Source organism: Eschscholzia californica, unplaced genomic scaffold, assembly GCF_041429995.1.
Source record: "Eschscholzia californica isolate CP2 unplaced genomic scaffold, dmEscCali1.0.p SCAF_6, whole genome shotgun sequence".
Taxonomy (NCBI): Eukaryota; Viridiplantae; Streptophyta; class Magnoliopsida; order Ranunculales; family Papaveraceae; genus Eschscholzia; species Eschscholzia californica.
Window position 1 is genome coordinate 6,171,440 of NW_028238483.1, and position 21,214 is coordinate 6,192,653.

The 21,214-nt window shown below is 37.7% G+C and overlaps 1 protein-coding gene across 5 annotated transcripts in view; it reads left to right on the forward strand.

The window, feature by feature from the left end:
* The window catches only part of DCL4 (dicer-like 4), a 33,680-nt gene continuing 12,466 nt past the window's right edge, over positions 1 to 21,214 (forward strand). For 2 of the 5 annotated variants that reach the window (XR_015227855.1, XM_086648931.1), the window contains exons 1-19: positions 125 to 391; positions 498 to 675; positions 967 to 1,077; positions 4,444 to 4,584; positions 4,704 to 4,776; positions 11,416 to 11,480; positions 11,818 to 11,961; positions 12,043 to 12,171; positions 14,215 to 14,362; positions 14,698 to 14,794; positions 15,411 to 15,603; positions 15,780 to 15,940; positions 16,028 to 16,234; positions 16,369 to 16,622; positions 16,709 to 16,980; positions 17,069 to 17,499; positions 18,398 to 18,498; positions 18,780 to 18,985; positions 19,094 to 19,303. Coding sequence is in view for 4 of the 5 variants with exons in the window: in XM_086648931.1 (XP_086505057.1) it covers positions 324 to 391; positions 498 to 675; positions 967 to 1,077; positions 4,444 to 4,584; positions 4,704 to 4,776; positions 11,416 to 11,480; positions 11,818 to 11,961; positions 12,043 to 12,171; positions 14,215 to 14,362; positions 14,698 to 14,794; positions 15,411 to 15,603; positions 15,780 to 15,940; positions 16,028 to 16,234; positions 16,369 to 16,622; positions 16,709 to 16,980; positions 17,069 to 17,499; positions 18,398 to 18,498; positions 18,780 to 18,985; positions 19,094 to 19,303 (3,189 nt within the window). In the remaining variant the exon portion in view is untranslated. Of the gene's footprint in view, positions 392 to 497; positions 676 to 966; positions 1,078 to 4,443; positions 4,585 to 4,703; positions 4,777 to 11,415; positions 11,481 to 11,817; positions 11,962 to 12,042; positions 12,172 to 14,214; positions 14,363 to 14,697; positions 14,795 to 15,410; positions 15,604 to 15,779; positions 15,941 to 16,027; positions 16,235 to 16,368; positions 16,623 to 16,708; positions 16,981 to 17,068; positions 17,500 to 18,397; positions 18,499 to 18,776; positions 18,986 to 19,093; positions 19,304 to 21,214 lie in introns of all 5 variants that reach the window. The other 3 variants (XM_086648933.1, XM_086648930.1, XM_086648932.1) reach the window with 3 other exon arrangements.

The following is a 21,214-nucleotide window of genomic DNA, read 5'->3' on the forward strand; positions in this document are numbered from 1 at the left end:
ATTTAGTTTCAGATCCAGAAAAATAACTCCTAATACCAAATTGGTATAGGGAGCTGTAGTACAAAAAATTGATTTTGTACTACAACTCCCCAACAACAATCTCCAGCTCCCCTTACCAATCACCCTAGTATATAGTGTATAGTTGACTACTTGACTTGCGGTCGTCACAACCTCTTCAACATTTCTCCTTTCTAGCGTCACGCTCTATGAAGTAAGCGAGGTTATAGAGTGAGAAAAGTAAAGGTTTCTGCAACTCCCGTATCCAGAAGGCCAGAATCAAGAAAAGAAACAAAAACCCCTTTCTGAACAAGAATTGTTCATCAATGGCGGACGGGGAAGAAGAGCAGAGTAGGCGGAGGAGCGGGAAAAACCCTATGACGATAGCTAGAAAGTAAGATTTGGATTCATAGAGAGAGAAACCCTCTGATTTATTTCCAATTTTTTTTTTCTGGGGTTTCATAATAGTTCACTAATCTTGATGTTTTATTGATGATCAGGTATCAGATTGAACTGTGTGAGAAAGCAACAGAGGAAAATGTGATAGTTTATTTGGAGACTGGTTGTGGAAAGACTCACATCGCAGTGCTTCTCATCCACAAGCTCGGCCACTTAATCAGAAAACCTCAACGCAGTGTCTGTGTTTTCCTCGCTCCTACCATCCCGCTTGTTCAACAGGTTCTCTCTCTCTCTCTCTCTCTCTCTCTCTCTCTCTGTCTTTAATGTTTAATTTGATACAAATTTTCATCATCTAGAAGCACAATGATTGGGAGTTTGGTCTCTATTTAACTATGTTGAAGAGTCACATAAACATTTTTTAGAACATAATCATTTTTGGCTAAGAAAGTCTCTTCGCTTTCCCTTTTAATCGGAACTCGTTTTCCAGTACAACAAGGGTTATGTTACCATTGTTCTCTTTTTCTTGTACTCTTCCATTTATACTAAAGATAATTTGTGTTGCTTCTATAGCAAGCTACCGTAATTGAGGATTCCACTGACTTCAAAGTGGGGCGCTATTTTGGCCATTTGAAGCGTTTAAGCACGCACGAGGAATGGGAAAAGGAGATCGAAGAATACGAGGTTAGCTGTTATATTTATGTTTCATGCATGCAATCGATACTTTCTTTGGACTTGTGGGCTTTCATGCGTAAAGATATATGGAACATAGTTAGGGAGATAGCCAGGTGGTCTTATGCTTGCTCTACCACCCATCACGTCCCGAGTTCAAGTCCCCACTCATTCATTTCCAATTTTGATTTTTGTTTGTTAAAGTTAATTCCGAATTGGCCCTTATTTATATTGTATTTTAACTTTCAGTTTAAAGTTATACCCCCTACTTCTGAACCTAATTCTTTTTTAACCATTTTTTTTGTGTTAAGCCAAGTTTTACCCCCTTTTTAGGTGTCAGTCGAGTTATGTTTTAGTTACTTCTTTGTCCCCAAATTACTAATGATCGCATACATTATAAATTGTTACGATTAATTCTTCTTAAGTTCTTTATGTTTGAACCATTAAAGAAAGTTTACATATTCGGGAAAAAAAATTACTTTTTAAATACTACTTGTTAGTGCATAAACGTTAGAAATGAAATTTTTGCTCTCTAGACACTTTTAGGCTAGTTCGGGGTAACTTTAAATCCTGGCTCCGCCCTTGTTCATCGCTAAAGATGACAATGTAGCATGCCAAAGTTGGCTTAAATTATAGGGAGTGACAAATTGAATTTTGTAGATGTAAATTCACATAGTTCCTGAGTACTTTCTTGTTCCAATAACAATTAAATTTTTGCTGAGACTACTTGATTAGCTACGCATTGTCAAACTTGCAGATGTTTTTGACACATTATTGAGCGTTTCATGAAATTTTGTTCATTGTTAGTGTAGTATTCATCTGTTTTTGAAAGCAATGGTACAATTTCGTAATGTAATTTTGAGGCATGAGTTTCCAGAAACCCTATAAGAGCTCTAATTAATGACCACTTTGTTTTCGGTGTTTTTTTGAATCACAAGTTTTGGTTGGGAAACATGTTGAATATAATTTTGTAACCAAAATGATACGTGGATCCAAATTTTGGAAAAAAAATATGGATTTGTTCAGTTAACTAACAATGTCAACTGAATAAAGATTTGAATTTCTAATTTCTAAACTATGATGGTACTGTTACATAATATTATATTTTTGAAAGTTCTTTACTTTTTTTGAAACCTAGAATGAACGAATTAAGAAAACTGAAAAGTTCTTTACTTTTTTTGAGAGATTTGAATCTCTCACGATATCCAAGCCTCCCAATGAACAACTACATCCAAAAAGTTGACATTTTTAAACCCTTCAATTTCCTGATCCAAGAGTATAGAGTTCCTTTGATATCTTCAATGTCTACATTACTTGTAAGGTTCTTTTCCTTGAAGATCTTAGTGTTTCTATCTTTCTAAAGGTCCCGATAATGGATACCGGCACCAGCTGCCAAACCTCTTTTCTCTTTTTCTTTGTTCCATAGTCCATCCAATTGCACTATCATCTGATCAATAGTATTAGGTCTGCACCACTGAACTTTTAAAGATGAGGTCTTCTATATATTTATTCAAATTTTCAAAATAAAAAACTTTTAAAGATGAGGTGAAGAAATTCCAGAGCTCTGTTGCAACTTTATACTGAATGAACAAGTGATCGGTACTTTCCTCCTCTTCTTTGCATAGCACACATCTGTTAGGCATGTTGAATCCCCTTCTCTTTAAAGCATCCACCGTAGGCACTTTTTTTTGAGTAAAAAAGGTCATAAGAAGAAGCCAATTCTGGGGGGAATTGCTTGACGCCAAATGATACGTGTAAAACTTGGATCCAGAATCTGGCCATCTATATCTAATCTCTTATAACAATTGGAAGCTGATAGACTGTCCTTCTCATCGCCATACCTTTTTTTCTGAGTGTTCAATAGCCTAATAGGTTGAAGTCGAAGAAGCTCCATGATTTCAACATAGTGTTCCACTTCCCAGTCGTTTAAGTTCTCCTTAGGTTGATCTCCCGCACTTGGGATTCTTGCCTATAGGCGTTGCAGACCTTGAGTTTTTCTCTGTTGCTACGTTATAGATGTCAGTCAGGGTACCTCTCTTTGAGGGATATTGCCCCTATCCACACATCAGACCAAAAATTTATCCTCTGCCATTGCCCAATTCCCATTTAGTAATATTAAGAAAAGGTCTGAGATTGTTCACTTTCCTTTCCAAACACCACACGCAAAGCTATTTCTTCGACTGCTGCCTTCCCAATCCTCATACTCCTTACCATACTTACTCAGTATCACCCATTTCCATAAAGCCTCACTGTCTTGATCCGTTCTCCAAAGCCACTTCATTAACAGTGCTTGGTTCATGATCTTGAGTTTTTTTTATCCCTAGCCCTTCCTGTATTCTACTTGTGCGTATAGAGTTCAATGCTACCCAATGGAGACTTTTCTGGTCTTTGAAGGTGTTCCAAAGGAAAGAGCACATCTTTTTATCTATTTCCTAGAACACCCATTGGAATGGTGAACAGAGATAAGAAATACGTAGGTAAAGCTTGAAAAACTGATTTAATGAGAGTTATTATACCACCTTTCGAAAGCAAATGTCCTTTCCAAGCTATTAGCTTCTTGTTGATTCTTTCTGAGACCGGGTCCTGTAGCTTCTTCGATATGTATCTGTCCCCTAAAGGTAAACCGAGATAAGAGGTTGGACATTAGGAGGTGACCCACCTGATACCCGAAGTCTCTGATCATTTCCTGGTTCACGTTGTTCTTTCCTATACTGATTGCACTGTATATATAGGACTTTGCATATTCACTTTCAGCTCTGATGTAATTTCATACCACATTAGAATATCCCTTAATTTCTGAAGTTGAACTTGACTCCATCAATAAAAAACAGAGTATCATCAGCGAATTGTAAATGGTTTATGCTGTCTCTTGAGGGTGAAGCTTTAAAGCCTTGAATCCATCTCTTTTCCTCCGCTAATTGCATACATTGACTGAGAACTTCTCCCACTAGTAAGAATAGGAGGGGGGATAACAGATCACCCTGCCTAATCCCTCTAGAACTCTGTAAAACTACTGATGGCCTACCATTTATAAGAACTGAGAAAGTAGCCAAAGAAATACAAGAATGAACCCAACTCCTCCATTTGTAACCAAAACCCATTCTCTCCATTGCTTGGTATAAGAAAGTAGCCGAAGTCCTTTATTTTGTTATCCTTAGGCTAAGAATTTGGCATCTTCCTACTCTGGCTCTTTTGTTTCTGGGTTAATCTTGTCTAAGAATAATTTATTGCCAGTTGCCAATATTTGTACTTTGTTACAATAATTTATAATCTTAGTTTTATGATTAGTGGATCATTCTTTTTTATTCAGTACTCTCTCGTTAGCTGACGAGTATCGGTTACTCCTGATTGCACATTGTTGTTGCTTGTATTTTGCAGGTTCTTGTTATGACTCCACAAGTACTTCTACAGAATTTACATCACTGCTTCATCAGGATGGAGCTAATTGCTCTTTTGATATTCGATGAGTGCCATCATGCACAAATCCAAAGCAGTCATCCTTATGCACAAATTATGAAGGTTCATGTGCTCAAGCAACTAATTCATTATTCAATGTTCAAATGATACATTCTAATTGTACTGGTGTTTACTGCCATATTTCTGTATGCTGTTTACTGATATAGTGATATATCATGTAGGAGTTCTACAAAAGTGATAACTTGAAACACCCTCGTATATTTGGAATGACTGCATCTCCGATTGTAGGGAAAGGTAATAAGTTCTCACTCGCTTTTAGAGGTTGATCTGGCACACATTTCTAATTCTTTCACTAGAAATTAGATTTATGTTGTGAACCTATGCTATGCGTGCTAGCTGTTGATGGCATTTTAAAGAGTAAAGATTTATTTATTTATTTATTTTTTTAAATTTAAATTAAATATTTGATACTTTTTTTTTGAAACTTTGAAAGAATATATTAATGGGAAAAAAACTATATACAAGAAAAATATGGGAAGTGTTGGAATCTCTCACGACATCCACGCCTCCCAGGTCACTACTACATCAAGGAAAGTTACATCTTTGTATTTGTCTAGTTTCCTAATCCAAGAAAATAGAGTTCCTTTAACGTCTTCAATATCCACGTTACAGTTGAGGTTATTTTCCTTGAAGATTTTGTTGTTTCTGTCTCCCCAAATGTTCCAAAAGATGGCCGCTGGCACAAGCTGCCATACCTCTTTCCTATTCTTTCTTTTGAAAAGCCCGTCCCATTGAACAATCATATGATGAGCTGTGTTGGGGCAGGACCACTTGTTTGAGATGGACTTTGAGAAGAACTTCCAAAGACTTGCGGCCACTCTACAATGGAGAGAAAGATGGTCGGCTGTCTCCTCCTCTTCCTTGATAAGTATGCATCTGTTGGGGAGGTGGAAACCTCTTCTCTTGAGGGCATCCACAGTTGGGATTTTCCGAAGAAGCAGAGCCCAGATGAAGAATCCAACTCTAGGAGGCAGTGGCTTAGTCCAAACACTTTTAGAGACACAAGACTCAAGTATCTCAATATCCCGATCCAACCTTTTATAACAGTTGGAAACTGTCATTGGTTCCTTCTCCTCTGAAACACAAGACTTAAATATTTGGTACTTACTCTTCACAAGAAGCATGGACAGCGGTACACTTCATTAAATATAGATAAATTCTCAATTGAGATTTGCTTTTTTACTCTCAAGTTTAAACTAAAAAAATATATATATTCGGTAGCAGCTAAAGAATAAAATTGTGCAATGAGCTCGTGATATAGAAAATTCCTTTTTTCAATATATTCATTCAAAGTTTCAAAAAAAAAAAAAAGAAAATTCCACGAAAGAGATTCCAAAATGGACCACAACTCCTACTACACGATGCTACCAAGAATAAGTATTAACCTTGGCGGCTCTCTTTAGACATAAGTCAACTAAAAATAGCAAGTTACGACTTCCTGATATACCCTCTTAAACTATTGCGAAATAGTACCTAATTCTAACTAAGAAACCAAATATCTAGTTATTGATAGAGATAAATGGCAGCAACTGTTTAAGGCATATGGGAGACGTCAAAAGAAGGATTGCCAGACCCAAATTCTGATTTGGCGTGTCTTGCATGAATGGCCTACTTAAAACCTTGAATAATGCGGGCCTGATCCACATGTCTTTGTGGAGATTTTACTAGTTTCTAAGTATTAGGATGGTTAAGTGTCTTTAATGTCTTTTAGTGTCTCTTTAACGTCTTTAATGTCATCTAGTGTCTCTTTAATGTCTTTTATGTCCTAGGAGTTTAGAAGTTTAAAAGTCTAGAAGTATGGGATATTAAGGGTCAGTTTTAGGCTATATATAAGGGTTGTATTCTGCTGTTTGAGGACAGACAAAGAGTATTCCAGCAGCTAGTTAAGCTTTATGTGTTTGTGTGATGCAAATACCCCAAAGGTGTGATGCCTAAGGGCTCTAGGAGTGATTCCTAGTTTGTACTGGTGTAATACTAGTGCGTTATATAATATAATCAAGTTACTTTCTTCCTTATTTCCAACTTCCCATTTCTGTCCTACATCAGTTTGGTATCAGAGCGAGGTTACATGATGGCAACTAGATCCGGACTTAGGAGAAGATTAACTGAGAATGAACGAGACGATATCATTTTTGAAATTACAGAACGACTCAAAGACGTGCAAACCAGACTAGCTAAGATGGAAACTCGAACACACCATCTTGCTAAACATCCTGAAACTGCAAAAGGAGATGAGCAAGCCGGAAATAATGAAGAGAAAGCTCTAGAAAATGAAACTTTATTTGATTATGGAATCTATGAGTATAATGACCTAGAGGAGGAAGAAAATAGTTCCCATGTATCTGTTGTTGGACTCGTTACCACATCTCTAACAGTGGAAAACGAAGAAACTAAAGACATTGTTGATCATCAAAGTGTTTCTATCGAGGTGGATTCCCATCAAGGATATTGGATTAATTGGAAGGGGCACCCACTTACTGACTATACAAGGATTAGATATGATGAGTTCAAAGTACTTGACGAAGACCTTTATGCATTTAACTCGCCAGAGTCGATCTTTCTCAAACCCGGGAGAATTGATAGAGATGATGAGTCCAAAGTACTTGACCAGGATCTTGATGAGAAATTTTATGCATTTAACTCGTCGGGGTCGAGTTTTCTCAAGCCCGGGAGAATTGATAGAGATGAATGACAACAACTGTTTAAGGCATATGGGAGACGTCAAAAGAAGGATTGCCAGACCCAAATTCTGATTTGGCGTGTCTTGCATGAATGGCCCACTTAGAACCTTGAATAATGCGGGCCTGATCCACATGTCTTCGTGGAGATTTTACTAGTTTCTAAGTATTAGGATGGTTAAGTGTCTTTAATGTCTTTTAGTGTCTCTTTAACGTCTTTAATGTCATCTAGTGTCTCTTTAATGTCTTTTATGTCCTAGGAGTTTAGAAGTTTAAAAGTCTAGAAGTATGGGATATTAAGGGTCAGTTTTAGGCTATATATAAGGGTTGTATTCTGCTGTTTGAGGACAGACAGAGAATATTCCAGCAGCTAGTTAAGCTTTATGTGTTTGTGTGATACAAATACCCCAAATGTGTGATGCCTAAGGGCTTTAGGAGTGATTCCTAGTTTGTACTGGTGTGATACTAGTGCGTTATTTCTTATATCTATAATATAATCAAATTGTTTTCTTCCTTATTTCCAACTTCCCATTTCTGTCCTACATCAGTTATAGAGGAGACTTGATAAGCAAGTATTTCTAACCGCATGCCTTTAGTTTAGGGCACAACTACAAACCAAATAAAGATAGCAGATAAATAAACTAAAAAAGAGATACGTCTTTCAGTTGGGACTGTTAACATTGGTGTCTGCATCGAGCTTCTCTAATTTGCTTGTGGCTTTATTTTTTCACCTCCTTAGTTTTTTTTTGAAACTCTGAATGAATTTTTATTGAAAAGAATTAAAGAAATAAGATATGTACAAAGTTATGGAAAAGACTGGGAGTATTCATGAAACCCAAGCCTCCCAATTGACCACTACATCAATGAAAGGTACATTTTTTAAAGCATCTAGCTTCCTAGCCCATAAGAAAATGGATCCTTTGATGTGTTCAATAGTTTTTTTTTTTTGAAAATTTGAATTAATATTAGAGAGAGAAAGAACTATAGAAAGAGGATGGGGAGGGCGTGGGATCTCTCACGAAATCCACGTCTCCCAATTGCCCACCACGTCTACATAGGACGCGTGCTTAAACTTAGCAATACAACTAATTGAGTTATAAATTGTTCCTTTTACATCATCCACATCTAAATTAGAGTTTGCATTGGAGTCCTTGAAGATTTTATCATTGCGGTCCTTCCAAAAGTTCCAAATTATCGCAACTGGGACTAAGTGCCATATTTCCTTTTTTGATTTTGGCTTGGGTATCTCCTCCCATTGCTCGAACAAATCGTTTATGGTATTTTGCCTACACCATTGAGTCTTCAGAGATCTTATGAAATAGGACCATAGATTTCAGCAACACTGCAGCGGAGGAAGAGATGGTTTATGTTTTCCTCGTCTGACTTACAAAGGACACACCGATTAGCTATGCAGAAGCCTCTTCTCTTCATCAGGTCCACCGAGGGGATTCTTCCAATGAAAGTAGCCCACAACAAGAATCCGACTCTGGGGGGCATGTGTTTTCGTCTAAGAGCTTTGACTAAATTGGGAGGCAAAACTTGATCATCTGATTCTAGCATCAAGTAACAATCCTTGACTGTCATCTTCTTACTTTCCTCAGATTTCCAGACCCTCTTGTCTAACATTGCGTTTAAATTAACACCTTGAAGCGCCTCTAGAAGCTCGGAGAATTGCTGGATCTCCCAATCATTTAGGTTCCTTTTAGTATTGATTTCCCAGGCGTGGAGTTCCTTGTTAAACATGTTGCTGACAGAAGCCTTTTGGTCCACTGAGATTGCGTAGATAAAGGGAAAACGATCTTTCAACTTGCTGTCCTCCAACCATACTTCTGACCAGAACTGAATGAATGCCCATAGGAGCTGCAAACATGTTGCTGACAGAAGCCTTTTGGTCCACTGAGATTGCGTAGATAAAGGGAAAACGATCTTTCAACTTGCTGTCCTCCAACCATACTTCTGACCAGAACTGAATGAATGCCCATAGGAGCTGCAAAGAGAGAGAGGTAATAAACCGGAAGGGCTTGGAGAACTGATTTGATGAGAGTTACTTTACCCCCTTTTGAGAGTAGGGTGGACTTCCACGCAGCCAACTTCTTATTGATTCTTTCAATGACTGGGTTCCTAAGTGTTTAGCTTTGTACTGTTCCCCCAAAGGTAACCCCAAATACGATGTTGGCAGAGTCCCCTCTTGACCAACTCATGATTGGTATTATTATCCCCAACCTTAGCTACCCTGAAGGTGTAAGTTTTATCCATGTTGACCTTTAGTCCAAAAGCTATTTCATACCAGATTAGGATGTCCCTCAACCTTCTAACTTGAGAGATGTCTTCTTCAATGAAAACAGAGTATCATCCGCGAATTGCAAGTGGTTAATGCTCTGACCTGAATTAGAGACCTTGAATCCTTTCAACCAACTACTATTCTCAGCTTTTTGAAGACATTGACTCAACACTTCACCCAGCAACAAGAACAGGAGAGGTGATAAGAGATCTCCTTGCCTAATCCATCTGGAACTTTGAAAGACAGATGAGGGTCTACCTTTCAGCAAAATGGAGAAAGTGGCAGTAGAGATGCAAGAATAAATCCAACTTCTCCATTTATAGCCAAAGCCCGTCCGTTCCATAGCTTGATAGAGGAAGCCCCACTGTCCCAGTTAATCCTATCATAAGCCTTTTCTAGGTTGGCCTTAATAATCAGACCCTTTCCACCCTCTTTTCTTCTAGAATCTATCAACTCATTAGCAATCAGGACTCCATCAAGGGTCTACCTTCCCACCACGAAAGCTCCTTGAAAGGGAGAGATGAGAGACTCCAAACACATTGCAAGCCTCGAAGCCAGGACTTCGGTAAGGATTTTATAAGGACTTCCAACCAAACTTATAGGCCTGAATTCCGAAAACTTAGAGCTTTTAACTTTCTTCGGGATAAGGACAATAAACGTGTATTCTTATGTTGATTTTGTGTCGAACTGGGGGAGTATCTTTGGGTGAGATTTCCCGAGTACCCCCCCTATCTCTTCCCTTCTGTTTGTAAATTCTTTTCCCCTTTCTTAATTCAATCAACTTTTCAAAAAAAAAGGACAATAAACGTATGGTTTAGCCTCCATTGAAATGAAGCTGTGTTAAAAAACTCCTGGTACATATTCATCATATCCTCCTTTATTATATCCCAGCAATTTCTGAAGAAAGGAATTGGGAAACCATCCGGCCCAGGAGCCTTGTCACTGGCCAAATGCTGCAAGGCCTCAATAATCTCTTCCACCGAAAAGTCCTTCTCCAAAGATTCAGCTGCTGCTAAAGGAATAGAGGGGAGGTGCATACCTTCAGTCCCTGGTCTCCACTGCCTTGGCTCGCAATACAGATCGCTCAAATACCTAATGGCTTCAGCAGCTATATCCCCGTCTTCAGCCAGCATTTCGTCCTCTTTCATTATGATGCTGATTCTATTTTGCCGGTTTCGGCACTTTAGAATTTTATGAAAGTAGGTTGAATTCCTATCACCTGCCTTTAGCCATTGGGTTCGCGACTTCTGCCTCATGCTAACCTCTTCAAGATGCAAAAGCTTCTCCAGTTCTACTTTCAAATTTCTTCTGCTATTGAACTCTAACCACCGAACACATTGATTTACTTAGACTTATTTCCTTTGCTTCTCCCAGATTCACCAGGGTGATAGTTATGAGGCAAGTACCTGGGCTGCGAATAGTTCGTTCATATTCTTTACCTCTGTTTCATATTAATGAAATTTCCCTTTTAACAAGTTTAGTGGGGACACTTCCATTTGTATAGTCTTGCTCCCTAAAAAAATATACAACATCTAGTGGAGGTGTTTTCCAATAGTCTTTCTTTTCATTATTAATTCAAATCTTTCAAGAAAACACTTCAACTTATGGGAGAATTAGTGTTTTGTAAGCCCGTTTTGTTGATTTCATTTCATGTATTATTATGTATATTCATCACCCATGACCATATCATATGATGCACAACTATAAGAATATGAAACTTACAGCCCTGATCTGTAGCATTTAGACTAAAATCTTGTACTTGGAAACCATGAAAAGTCACCATTAATCTTTGTTGAGCGTTTTTTTGCTTTCTCTATTTTCTTTTATAGTTTTGTCTAGTCTTTTTGTCATTAATGTTTATATCTGTTTTCTGTTATCTGCTTTAATCTCTTATAAAACATCTCGTGGCTTCAGGTGGGTCTAATGAGGAAAACTTAGCGAAGGGCATCAACAGTCTTGAGAAGATACTCGATGCAAAGGTGGGAATGGAGACTATACTAGGTTTGGTAACTCCTTCCCTCTCTTGGGAAAAAAGAACCCTAAACCCTAAACCAGGCATGAATATTTTTTTGGTTGCTTAAGCGTGGCTCTCTCTCTCTCTCTCTCTCTCTCTCTCTCTCTCTCTCTCTCTTCTCTCTCTCTCTCTCTCTCTCTCTCTCTCTCTCTCTCTCTCTCTCTCCCTCCCTCTATCTCTCTATCATAGGAACACAACTATTAAGATATGCGAGTGACGCACACAGTAAATAGGCCATCATTACTAAGTATCGGGATGTAGTAATGCTACTGATTCATCAATATATTTTCCAAATCTCATAGGTTTATTCTGTTCAAGACAAGGGTGAATTGGCAAGTTTTGTGGCATCTCCAACCTTGAAATTCTCTTATTATAGTCATGGTGCAAATGCCACACACACAGATCACAATTATTGTGGGAAAAAGCTTGGGGATATCAGAGATGAGGTATTCAGTAAGAGTGTTTGATGTTGTGCGTTTTAGTTGATCTAGCTTTCACTTGTTGAAGCTCCTATTGTGTGAAAACAGCTTATATCAATGCTGAGAAAAACGACAGATGACCTATCTGGTATTCGGAACAATGTAAGGAACCTTCAGAGGCTTCATGATAATCTAATTTTCAGTTTGCATCATCTTGGTCTACATGGAGCACAACAGGTAAGAAATTACTGTATCAAGTGACTCACTGCATGCAATTTGATTTCTTTAGTTTGTTCATGGCCTTCTGGTTTGTTTTTCTTTCAAGACATTGAATATTATCTTCTCGCGTCTCACCGCACGCAATTTTATATTGTCATTCAGCAATAAAAAAACTACTCCATAGGTTGTACTAGAATATAGAGGAATTATTTCTGGCGTGATACTCATCTATTCTAAATTTAAGAGGAGAACCTTCAAATGCAACTCTTAACCAATGAACGTGCGGCAACCCATTATTTCAATTCATAACTCATGTGAAGTTTGTACTTTGTATTCAAGGAATTAAACTGATGTTACGGTCGAGCTGTCTCAAGGAATAGGAACTACATGGCCTCATTTGAAGTCCAACCAACGGTTGGGGACGAATCTATCTCAAGTAGAGAGCACAAGAACAACCAAGCTGGAGAGCTTTCTAAATACTGACATTTCATGTTTGGGGCGTGTTAAATAAGTGTCATTTTAAAGTTGATCGTCATTAGAGTCTCCCTAGAATCAAGATGTTTCCATTTCTAAGCTGACCGAGATATAAACCAAAGCGAAGTTTAGTACCTTGGGTTGCAGTATTTTCTATTTTTTTGAACAAAAGAAATAATCATATATATTTTTTTTGAAAATGTGAATTAGTATATCTCGGTAGACTATGTACAACTATGTTGAAATCGTTGGCAATGGGGACTAGTCGACGGACCCGGGACTGGGCTTAGTCGCTAATAGTCGTATTTACACGGGACTAGTCGTATAATATAAATATAAAATTTATTTTGTATAAGTACTTATGTATAAGTATAAATATAAACATTTGAGATAGATATGAATAAATGCAGACCAACCAAAGTATTCTAAAATCATACTAGATGAAACACTATGAAATCATTCAACAATCACGGATATATTTAAACCCTACTAACTTTATTCCAATTATTAACATGCTTTCAACATTAAAAGATTAAAAAATCAGTCAAAAAAGGACTGTATTGTTTCAAATCAACCAAAAAAGCAACAAAATCAGCTCATGATATGAAATATAAAACATTGATGATCAAAATAGACTTACTTATTTGTGTTAGTAGAGAAAAGTCACCAAAGTCAGTATAAAAATGATAAAATCAGTTTATAATGAAGTATAAAACACAAAAAATTCAACCCTAACAATCCAAATCTAATTATCAACAAGTTCTACAACATTAATAAGGTATGAAACACTAAAACTTAACAGTAATTTGTGTTTTTATAGAAAAACAACATGTGGTCTCTAGAGAGATGAGTGAAGAAGTCATAGCTTCAAACCCTACAAAAGCCTTTTCGTTGGAAAATAGAAGAAAAAAAACTGTTGTCCCTTACAAGTCCCGACTAGGCGGATTAATCAACTCGACCTAGTCGGGGCTTTAGGCCCGACTAGAGCTTTCAACTCTAGGCGAGTCGGCAAAGTGGGGATTGAGGAGTAGTCGGGGACTAGCAGGGGACTAGTCTCGACTTTTCAACATAGATGTACAAGGACCCCATAGACCCGTGTAAGATAAAATTGTTAAATAATAATAAATAATTAAACATTGCCTCCCAAGTAATCATAAAATCTCTATATGAAATCAAGTCTTTCCAGCTCTTCTTGTTTGCCCAGCAAAATATTAAGGATAGGACTGATAGTTAAACCCATTCAACGAGATCTTTTACCCTTTGAAGATCGCTTTGTTTCTTGCCCTCCATATACCCCAATTGCTGTATGTAGAGTTAAGCTTTAAAGTTGTTTCATCTCCTTCCCCATGACACTTCTTCCCCACGTCTCTAAAAGGCCTTTAATATCATTTGGACAGACCTGGGAGATACCCTTTGCATTAAAAAACATGTTCCGAATTCTTTAAGTGGTATGACAGTGTATTAGCAAGTGATTGGCGGACTCCTCATTTCTTACTTTTTCTTTTCATATATTTATTTGCTTTCCCACATTCTAGTTGATAATTCATTACTTGCCATGGTTAAATACCTTCTCTCTTCTGTTGAAAGGTTATTCGCATCCTCCTAAGTGGCGATGAATTTGAGATAAGTGGAATGATAGATACAAAGGGAAGTTCTGGTGACAATTCTTTAGCAGAGCAGTTTCTAGTCCGCGCTGCCCCAGTTCTTGGTTGTAATCTTGCAAAGGGTATATTATGTAATTTTCTTGTTGAAGTATTTGTCATTTTCACCTACTTGATATCATCGTTAGTTGTTTATCATCTCCAACTGCAGCTTGAGCATCGTATGGGTGTTTTTCTGCCCATGGTCTAATGCCCAAAACATGACTATCAGACGATGACTCAGTCTACGTGAATGAAGGATATCAGTGAGATTAATAAGTAGGAGTAATTAGCATAATAATCCAAATGTGGTTATAGTTATGTTCGCTTCTAATTGTGTTTAATCTTACTATCAGTCAGATGCGAGAGGCTAACATGTTATTTTCTTTTATATTTTGCTGACTGTCTATTTTCCATGTTTTTTCTTTAGATGATGCGAGATTTAATTTATCCATATCAGAGGCACTCGAGGAACCATCCTTCTCGAGCAAGTTTCGAGCTCTTATTCAACTTCTTCATAATTATAGGTTGGCGCCGGATCTGTTGATTACCATCTTTAATTAGATAATGGAAACTCATTTTAATATATATCTTGCGACTTTTGTTATTTGGATAATGTAATAAATAACTTTAATGGATCTATTTTCTATTGATTTGAACTATCAACTTCTCACCTTATAGAAGGAGCTACGTGGAACACCATGCGTGGTACTTTTAGCCCAGCATTTTTTCATGACGAGTTTAAATAAGTTCGCGTGCTAGTTTTATGCTTGGAGGTTTTTCATACTACGAAATTGAATATTTAGTTCACCAATTCCTCTCACAATAATGTAAAGGTTCCGTTTTTCCCTTCTGTCTCTGACCAGCACAATAGGAAATTACTTTTAGAAACGTATTGTCGGGATAAGAAATTGCATCTGATTTTATAATGTGAAGAGGGTTGGGCGCCCAATGAACAGTTTGGTTAGAAATCAAACTAGTTAAATGTTTTCTCTGTAGACATTTTTTTTTGAAAATTTGAATGAAATATATTAAAAGAAAAAACTATAAACAAGAGTTCATTATTTTATTTAGTAAGGAATCTGATTTACAGTTATTTCTTCTATACCTCGTTAATTTGTTTGCCAAATTGTCCTTTTGCAGGGAAAAACTAGATAAGAAATGCATAATTTTTGTTGATAGGATCATTGTTGCGAGGTGTTTGTCACATATACTCGGGAACTTGAAGTGTCTAGAATTTTGGAACTGTCATTTCCTTGTAGGATTTCATTCTGGATTGAAGAATATATCGCGGAAATCCATGAATGCCATCGTTGAGAAATTCCGCAGTGGAAAGGTATTGCTTCGCCTTACCATATTATATATGGTTGCTGAAACTCTTTTGTTTAGATTAGGTTATTCTTTAAGAGATGATTAGCATCTAATAAAATCTAAAACTAAGAAAAAACATAAACTAAAGGAAAAGGGAGGAATACGAAGGGAAGTAATTTTCTCTGTTTTATTTTTGAGCAGATTAATCTTCTGGTTGCAACTAAAATAGGAGAAGAAGGGCTTGATATTCAAACGTGCTGCCTTGTGATACGTTTTGATCTACCCCAAACTGTTGCTAGTTTTATACAGTCTAGAGGCCGTGCACGGATGACACAATCCGAATATGTTTTCTTGGTCGACAGGTCGTATAAATAATTATTATATGCGTCCAACAGTTTGGTTTGGAAATTAGTTTTGTAACGCCCATCATTTTGTTTCTAACATTGCAGGGAAAACCAGAATGAATTAAACTTGATTGAAGATTTTATATCTGAGGAAGATCGTATGAACAAGGAAATTTCATGCAGAACATCCAGAGAGACATTCGAGGACACTGGGGAAACAACCTATACTGTTAGTTCAACAGGCGCCTCAATCAGTGAAGGATATAGTGTTCAGCTACTTTACCATTACTGTTCGAAACTCCCAAGAGACGAGTATGATTCAATCTAGTTTCTTTTTTACTTTGATTTCATTAATTTCAGTATTATTTGTTTGAAATAAGGTGAATCGTTCCTGCAAATTCACAAGTACTTGTTGGCGACTGAGATTTCTCTCTCTCTCTCTGCAGATATTTCATTCCTAAACCAGAGTTCTTTTATATTGATGACGTAAATGAGACAGTGTGCCGCTTGACTCTTCCTCCAAATTCTCCAATTCATCAGGTTGTAAGTCTACCCAAGCCTTCAAAAGAAAATGCGAAGAAAAATGTTTGCTTGAGAGCATGTAAGGAATTGCATCAACTGGGTGCCCTTAGTGACTACCTTTTGCCTGGTCAGGACTGTGTTGTGGAAGACGAAGTGGCAGAGTTTGAAATCTCTGAAGGTTACATTTTAATAATTTTTTTTTATTACATACCTCCTTTGCATTTCACCTTGAGACTACAGTTATCAGTTCCATTATTGTTTCAGATGAAAATTTGGCAGAACTTCACGAGATGTTGAGACCTTCTGCTCTTCAAGTACCATGGAATCACTCTGAGGATCCTGTTCTTCTGAACTCCTATTATATAAGATTCATTCCTATTCCAAAGGATAGGGTGTACCAACAATTTGGTTTATTTGTCAGAGCACCTCTTCCAAGAGAAGCTGAAAAAGTGCAACTTGACCTTCACCTTGCTCGTGGTAGAATTGTGAAAACAGATCTTGTCCCGTTAGGGACAATTGAATTTGATAAAGGAGAGGTTAGTGAAATACACAAGATAATACAGGCTGAAGTGATACACTAAACCAATGTTTTCCATATTAGTAACTTCTTTCTATGTTGTGCAGATTAAACAAGCGCAAAATTTTCAAGAAATGTTTCTCAAGATTATTCTTGATCAGTCAGAATTCTTTTCAGATTTTGTTCCTTTGGGGAGTAACGATGAAGCAAGTTCACCTACCTATTACTTGTTACTTCCGGTGAAGCAGAATGGGCAGAAAGACCGGCCTTCTGTTGATTGGAAGATTATCAGAAACTGTTTATCTTCAGTAGTTTTCAGAAGTCAAAAAGATGCTTTAGTTGGTGATCCTGTTCCTGCACATGACTCCTTGAGACTTGCCAATGGCTACTCACCCGTAAAGGATCTTGTGAATAGTTTAGTGTTCTGTCCACACAGCGAAGTATTTTACTTTGTTGATGATGTCCTTCATGAAGTAGATGCAGAGAGCTCATTTACAAGCCAAAGTCATTCAAGCTACATGGAGTACTACATTAAAAAGTGGGTAAAGTAGCTACCTATTTTCTTTTATTAGTATTTTCGTTTATGTTATCATTTCTGTGTTCAATTGCCCCAAGCCCCCAATGCTTAATTTCTTTGATGAAAATCATTTGGCACAAGATATAATAAGACTTAAAAATATTCTGACTCCATCTTCACTAGGTCCTACTCCTAGAGAGTTCAATACAACTTGCAGGTTTACAATTTTAAAGTCTGTTTCATTGGTCCCGAAATTTGCCTTGGGCTAGTAGTTTTACTTTCTTGGATTTTATCTTGAATTGGAATGAGATTATGTTGTAGCCTGTTCTTCACAAACTCTTTCCAATTCCTTTGTATTCTTTCACTTTCTCAATAAAGATCGATTCAAACTTTAAAAAAATAATAATAATTAAGCATCCTACATGTAGACCATCACTATGGCTTGACTCAAATATGTAGTGTTTGTTAATGCCCTTGAAAACTATTTCCTTTTGTTTCGCTGGATAGAGTAACCCATTGTATTAAGATAACATAACCAGGTTAAGGAACAAGAGAAAAACTTTAAATATAAAAACCCTAGAAATCCAATTTGTCTTCCCACAAGAAACAATGGTATTAGATTAATGGGTAAAGCATGGACCACTATAATGCTGCATTCAACCTTAAGGAAGTTAAAGACTTCCCCATATCATCCCCATAAGGCCGCCTCTAGCCCCACTCTTCAAACGGAAGAGATGTTTTCGAGAATTACTTTATATTTATTAATTTTTCTTTCTTCTTTTCGTTGAAGTATTATATTCTGATTTATCGATTAAGTTTATGTTTTAGAATGAAGTGTCTGTTGCCACTTTTTAGAATAAAGTCTATCTTTCTCTACTCTTTAATGACTGTTAGTACCTTCTTCCTATCCTGCATATAGGTTTGGCATCCATCTTTCATATCCCAAACAACCTCTTCTGAAGGCAAAGCAGCTTTTTGGCTTGCACAATTTACTGTGCAACCGAGTTTCGCAGAGTAAAGGTACATACATACCTATCTTAATGGATTGAGTAGAGATAGTGTATAAGAGAATCTTGTACTTTACTTTTGGGCTAATCCTATTTTAGCCCCTAGTTTATGACCTCTAGCCTTTTTGACCACTTATTATCTCTAGTGCAACTTTGACCCTTTTTTCTAATGGTTCCATCCAAATTCTGTTAGGGTTATCTATTTTTACCCCTATCACCCTTATGATTTTAATGGTTTCATCAATCTTTTGCTGGATTTGTGAAACTGTTTTTTTCCTGGAAATGCAAAAGCAGAGGCACGTGAACTGGAGGAGCACTTTGTGGAATTACCTCCAGAACTTTGTGTGATGAAGATAATGGGCTTCTCTAAGGTGATTGGGAGTTCATTGTCCCTATTACCATCTCTAATGCATCGGCTGGAAAACCTGCTTGTGGCAATTGAGTTGAAGGACATTTTTTCGGCTTCATTTGAGGAGGGCTCGGAGGTCACTGCGTATCGTGTAAGACCTCTGCACATGTTTTTTTGATGACTTATGTTATAAAATCATGAGAATCAAATGTTTTGATGTATAGGTAAAACCTAAATGCTATTAAAATTTTCATCGCAGATCCTAGAGGCACTAACTTCAGAGAAATGCTTAGAGCGGTTTTCACTAGAAAGGCTTGAAGTACTGGGTGATGCTTTTCTTAAGTATGCAGTTGGCAGGCACCTTTTTCTTTTGTACGACACTCTTGATGAGGGGGTGCTGACCAGGAAGCGTTCTATTGCTGTAAATAATTCCAATTTATACAACCTCGCTATAAAAAAAAATCTTCAGGTAATTCATCAATCTCATTCCGTGCATTGGCTTTTGAGTTCAAATAATTGCAATATATACAATCTGTTGTAAGAAGAAGAAAAGTTGGTATGACAACTCTAGCCATAAACACCCTCTGATGTATATGTATATGTAATATGTGGTAGCTCCGATTACTATCTGCATGCGTACATATCAAATTTATAAATTACAACTAAAGATTAAGACTCCGTGACACAAAAATTTGTAATTTTTTGATTGACTGACACAATTCAAAAACAAAAAATGAGTTCTGAAATGAAATAGAGTTAATTCCTATATGGCCCCCTACTTTGTGACTAGCTTCAAATATGGCCCCCAAAATTCTGTAAATTCAAATATGGCCCCCTTTTTTGATGTAATTGTCCTAACTACCCTTCCTTTAAATCCTTTTTCAAAATTATTAATAAAAATAAAAATAAAATTTTCATTCCACCTCATTTCCCTCTCCACCACACATCTCTCTCTATGTCAACTCTCTCTCCACATCACCTCTCTTTCCAACTCACCTCTCTTTCCGACTCACCTCTCTCTCTCTCCAACTCACCCCTCTCTCTCTCCAACTCACCCCTCTCTCTCTCCAACTCACCTTCATCTTCTCCGATTGAAGTCGCCGGCCGGAAAATTTTCCAGCCGGCGACCTCCCAAATTTTTTTTTCTCTCATCCCTCTCTCTCTAAAAATCCGGCGAAGGGGGTTTCCCTTCGCCGGAGCCGTGAACAGACCTTTGAAGGTCTGCCGTGAACAGACCAGATCGGTCTGTTCACGGCTCCGGCGAAGGGAAACCCCCTTCGCCGGAGTTTTTACAGAGAGAGAGACGAGAGAAATTTTTTTTTTTTTGAGGTCGCCGGCCGGAAAGAGAGGTGAGTTGGAGAGAGAGAGGGGTGAGTTGGAGAGTGGAGTGAGTTGGAGAGAGAGAGAGAGAGGTGAGTTGGAAAGAGAGATGTTGTGGAGAGAGAGGTGTTGTGGAGAGAGAGAGAGTTGACATGGAGAGAGATGTGTGGTGGAGAGGGAAATGAGGTGGAATTATGATTTTATTTTTATTTTTAATTTTGAAAAAAGATTTAAAGGAAGGGTAGTTAGGACATTAACTTAAAAATAGGGGGCCATATTTGAATTTACAGAATTTTGGGGGCCATATTTGAAGCTGGTCACAAAGTAGGGGCCATATAGGAATTAACTCAATGAAATAAAGGTCACTCTGATCATACAAATGAAAGTTATGTAACTTCCATGCAGCGTTATGAACTCCCACCTAGTACATAGCCAACCTTTTCGAATACTTTTGTTCACCTTGTAACCTCCAAGTCATCCTGACCTCGCCAATGATGTGGCACGACACCTCTGTGTCCCAACATACGAGCAAAGCTCATGCTGTGACATACGAAGCTTGCTTGAGTCCTAGACTCTCGCCCATCATAAAGGATACTAGCAATAGTCCTAAGCACACCAAGTCAACTGTAGAATCTTGTCATCTAGTCATAAGTTGCGGACTCATACGCATCTCAACTACGATCCGGACATGGGCATATGAGCTTCCGGCTCATACGCTATCGCCAGGTACTGTCCTAAGCCATGCCCTCTGACAAGAGAACCTGTTCAACATGCCTTTCTGACATATGCTAGGCCGGCTTTAGGGGTTGCGCCATAGAATTGCTCACTTTCGTGCACACTTGCTAAGATGGATGAAGTGATGAACGCCCATCCACGAGGCCGAAGACATATGCACAAGGCACATGTAAAAAGGGAGACTACCCCTCCTAAAATTTCCCGTATTCGTTATTTCGACAGGAAAACATCAATCTTTCAACCATGTACACTTGTTTGCATAAATGATGCCTATGTCCATGTTCCAGTCATAAATGCAACGACCCCTACCATCGAATGCCAAACA